Source organism: Gossypium arboreum, chromosome 10 (assembly GCF_025698485.1).
Source record: "Gossypium arboreum isolate Shixiya-1 chromosome 10, ASM2569848v2, whole genome shotgun sequence".
Taxonomy (NCBI): Eukaryota; Viridiplantae; Streptophyta; class Magnoliopsida; order Malvales; family Malvaceae; genus Gossypium; species Gossypium arboreum.
The window spans coordinates 125,612,013-125,616,904 of NC_069079.1; the positions used below are offsets into that span (position 1 = coordinate 125,612,013).

The window sequence follows — 4,892 nt, forward strand, 5'->3', positions numbered from 1 at the left end:
TATAAAACCATTTAAAGTGAACTATGTATATAACAAAAGAATGAACAAAGAAATAAAAAGATTAAAGGAATAATGAACATGTAAACAAGTAAATAGATAAATAAATAAATGGATTAAAATAAAAATAGCTTAATTGAAACTTAAACAAAATTAAAAAGGGTAAACTGAAATTAAAATGAAATTTAAAGTCTTAAATAATAGCAAATGGACGAATAAATAAAAGAATCAAAACAAGGGGTTAATTTGATGCTAAAATAAAGTTAAAGGAATAAATTAAATGAAACAAATAACAGAAGGGCTATAATGTGAGGCACGAAAACAAGTGAGGACCAATAGGGAAATTATCCCTTGTCCTCAAAATGGCCTCGTTTCAAGCATTTAACCCTTTTAAACGGTCCAAGGACCAAAATGAAACAAAGTTAAAATTTTGTGGTGAAATAAAAAAATAAAAATAGGATAGAACTAAATTGAAGCGCATCACAAAAGGGAGGGACTGTAAGCACAAATAACCCATGCGATAGGAAACACTCGGATCCTAGTCTCACGAGTCGGATCATCGGGTTAGACTTCAGTGCCTAAACTCCTGGCCTAAAACGACGCCGTTTCAGGCTAATATAAAAGTCCAAATATTTTTTAAAAAAATTCATTTTTATCACAACTCAAAACTGAAAAGGGTCCATTTTTTTTCTCTGGGTTAACCCAAGTTCCGGCCAAGAAGCCGACGGGCCTCAGTCGCAGCGCCGTTGCGGCTCTGCCGCAACTCCACCGTAACTGATGGTCGGAGTCGCGTAAAAATAGCCTCTTCGGTCCCTCTCATCTCCTCTTTTGTATATTTTTTTTTTAAAAAAAAACTTACATATCCTATATTTATTTTTAGAAAATAAAATAAATAAACAAAAGGGGGATTCTTCATGCCTTTCGAACCCTCACTCGAACACAGATGGGTCTGATGTGTTCATGCGCCGGCGATGGTCATCAGAGGAAGGCCGATCGACTCAGGTAAACCTTTCTCCTTTTTATTTTTATTTCCCTTTTTTTAACCTAAAAATAAAGGAAGAAAAATAAAACAAATGAAAAATCACCTTTTGCAAATTTTTACTTCTGTTTTTGATTGCTTAATCGTGTCCAAAAAATTACATTTTTCATCTCTGGCTATATAGCCGAATACATATTCGTTTCTCTGTTTCCCTTGCGTGCTATTTCGTTTTTGCTCCCCTTTTTTGCATGTTTGTAGGTCTATGAAGGGTCAATTGACGAGGGAGTTTCCATTTCCGTGCAAGAAGAGTCGACCCTCGGGCAAGGTGCGCGCTGAGGCACGTGGGTGGTGGCTGCGGCGCGAGGGAGGCTCAGAAATCCTAGGGTTTCTGAGTTGGTTTAATGTTTTAGGCCTATGCGTTGATTTGGGTCTGTTTTGTTTGGGTTAGGGTAGGTTGGGTTTTAGGTTTTTAAGCCTGTTGAGCCATTGTAAAAATTGACTGTTTATTATTATTATTATATTTTAATTTTGGTTTCCGGTTTATGGAACCTGGGCTAAATTGGGTCACTACAGCCTAGATAGTTTAAAAAACTGATCACGATCCTTTTGAATAAACAAATAAATAAAAAGATAAATTGGTTAGAAAAATGAACAAGATAAATTGAAATTTTGATAGTGATAGGAATAAATCTCTATCGTGTAAAATAGGTTTGTTATTTGAAAGAGGGATCATGGGAAATAAGAAGAAAAGAAAGTACAGATTCTTTTTTCATAGAAAATGTCATTCTCATCCAATGGAACAATATAAATATCTGAACCATAGCCTTAGGCTTCCACAAAAGCATTTGTTGTTATTTAACCCACAAACTTTCATAGAAACCAAACAAAAGGAGAAATGGAGCTTCACCACCATTTTAGCCATCAACGTCCTTTGGAGTTCATCGAAGAGCACAACCTTAAAAGTGAGAAGGCTAATTGCTCAGGATGTGGGGAGTTGGTTTCAGGTCCAAGCTTTAGTTGTACAGAATGTGGGTTTTACCTTGACAAGAAATGCTTCGAGGCCTCCTCAGAGGTAAATCACCCCTTTCATCCCAACCATAGCCTTAAACTTTTAGCAAGTCCACCATACATAGGTTCATGGGGTATTTGTGATTTTTGTGACAAAAGATGTGAGCAATTTGTTTATCATTGTTCATGTAAGTTAGACTTTCATATAAAATGTGCTTTGTTTTCAAAAACCATTGCTGAAAATAAGGTCGGGGAGCTTGAAGGTGTTTCCCAAAAAGATCTATTGGTCTCTTCTGAAAATGGTTCCGAGGAACTTGAAGAAACCGAGTGCTTTGCATGTAGGAAGCCATTACTAGATTCTCCATACCTTTCTTTTGATTCTAGATTTCATTTGCATAAAAAATGTCTTGATATACCTACTGAAGTCAATCATCTTTTTCATAGCCAACACCCTCTAGTTTTACAATTCAATAGTCAGCGTCTCCCTTGTCAAATTTGCAAAACAACACAACCTCGGGGACTAGTCTATTGTTGTTCACCTTGTTCGTTTGCCATTCATATTGCATGTGTTGAGCGACCAACTAGAATTGACCACCCATGTCACCGGGAGCATTCTGTTGTTTTACAGCTTAATTTGAAATCTCTCCTTTGTCAAATCTGTCATGAAACACATGATTTGTCACCTGCTTATTATTGTTCCGCATGCAATTTTGGCATTCACGTTCAATGTGTCTCTCCAGCACCTACTATCAAAGGTGAAATTCATGAACATCCGTTCACCTTGTTTTGGAGACAAGTCCCTTTCATTTGTGACGCATGTGGAACAAGTGGAGATTATATCTCTTATATTTGTTCTCCATGTGGCCTTATAGCTCATGAAAAGTGCATTTTGTTGAAATCCATCATCAAAAGGTTTCCACGACATGGTCACCAAATTTCCCACACATTCATCCATAGGAAACATGAGATCAAATCTTGGAAATGTCGAATTTGCTATGAGGAGGTGAATTCGAAGCATGGATGTTATTGTTGTTCTGATTGTAATTATATTGTCCATACAAATTGTGGAATAAAAGATTACAGTTGGTACGACATAGTCGATGATGAGTTAGAAGAAACAGGTGAGTTGCTTAACAATTCAGCCTTTGTTGTTATTAGAGAGACCAAGCTTGGAGAAAATATTGTAATACCCACAGAGATAAAACATTTAAGCCACCATCACAACTTAATTTTCGGCAATGATGTTGAGGGTGATAGATATTGTGATGGCTGCATATTGTTCATCTCAACTTCATTTTATCATTGTGGACAATGTGATTTCTTTCTCCATAAATCATGTGCCGAATTGCCTAAGAAAATGTACGATTGGAATCATATTCACCAACGTCCCCTCACTCTTAATTTACATGCTGAATTTTGGTGTGTTTCATGTAAATATCTGTTCAATAATTGTTTCTCCTATGATTGTAATGTGTGTGGGGATCGTACCTGCGATCCTTGTGTTCAATTTTCGGATAGCGTCATATGTCAAGGGCATGAACACCGCCTTTTCTTTTACGATAAGTATGAAGGGCAATGCAATAGCTGTGGATGGAATCTAACGGGTGGGTTTGTATGCAAAGAGTGCAACTTTGTTGTGGAGGACAAATGTCTCAAGCTTCCCGACAAGATTCAACACAAGTGTGATGAACATCCCCTCATTCTCACGTATGGTGAAGACAACATTTATTCAGAGTACCATTACTGTGATATCTGTGAAATAAGAAGAAATCCAAGCCGTTGGTTTTACCGCTGTGCAATTTGTGACAAATCAGTCCATAAATATTGTGTTATTGATGCATACTCATATATGAAGATCGGAAAGACCTACACAACAATGGATCACTCACACCCACTCACTTTCACCCGAAAGGTCTATGATTACCCTCCTAAATGCCATATATGTGAGGAGCACTGCCAAGATCTATCTGCTGAGTGTCTAGAGAATGGGTGTAACTACATTGTTCATTGGAAATGTATAGACCCTTATAGAAGGCGAGACTTACAGTTGTGGTCTGAGGCAGAAGACAAAGAGGCTCATGATTGATATATTGTTCTCTGCACCCAAGTTTCTAGAAAAGAAAAAGCAATCACTTTGTTGGTTAGTACATGAAAGTCCATTAATGTAGTGTTATTGTGTGTTGTTTTATGGTTTTTATTGTAAATAAAATGTGGTGCTAGTGTGACATGTTTGTAAATAATTTGGAATTGAAAGATTGACTATCTTTTATAGTTTGTGCTTAGTTTGATGTTGGAGCAATTGATTTTGTATCTCTTGGAGATATTTCTTATTGTTTTATGGTGACCTTATTTAATATCATATTGATTATTATATAAAGACACTTGTAGAGTCTGGTTGGCTGTAAAGGGATGATTTACCAAATCGATAAAAAGTTTATATGTGATTAATTTTTATTATTTAAATAATTTTAAAATTTATTCAAAATTATCATCTAAAAATCTACTAATTATAAATTTTGATTAATTAAATTATAAAACAATTTTTGTAGTTACAAGAGACAGATTTCATGTTTAGGATTTAATAAATTTGATTTTAAAATTTTAATAATGTTAAAATATTTAATAATTAAAAATGGTAATTTATAGTTCAAATTTTTTAAAAATTTATATATTTATATTTTAATAATTTTTTAAATAAGTTTTTATATTTTTTTCATTTTTAAATTGGAGGATGATTTAAATCTAGATAATACCCACGTGATGAAATTTAAATCAAAATTGTTGTAAAAAACGCACATAATTGACTTAAGGTTAAATTGAAAACTAGGTGATCAAGAAATTTGGTTAACTAAAAAGTATATTGGGAGGGATCTGTTTTAAAAGAAAATTTTTTTTGAAGAGTGCACCA

At 34.6% G+C, this 4,892-nt stretch overlaps 1 protein-coding gene and 1 long non-coding RNA gene across 2 annotated transcripts; both read left to right on the plus strand.

Moving 5' to 3' along the window:
* The first annotated feature begins 652 nt into the window (after window positions 1-652).
* Window positions 653-1,535, plus strand: LOC128282288 (uncharacterized). Its single transcript, XR_008272508.1, has 2 exons — window positions 653-999; window positions 1,235-1,535. It is a non-coding gene; the product is annotated as an uncharacterized LOC128282288 (long non-coding RNA).
* A 282-nt stretch (window positions 1,536-1,817) lies between these two features.
* Window positions 1,818-4,305, plus strand: LOC108451318 (uncharacterized). Its single transcript, XM_017749022.2, has one exon. It carries the CDS (start codon window positions 1,872-1,874, stop codon window positions 4,068-4,070), a length of 2,199 nt encoding a protein of 732 aa, XP_017604511.1. The 5' UTR covers window positions 1,818-1,871; the 3' UTR covers window positions 4,071-4,305.
* The last annotated feature ends 587 nt before the right edge of the window (window positions 4,306-4,892 follow it).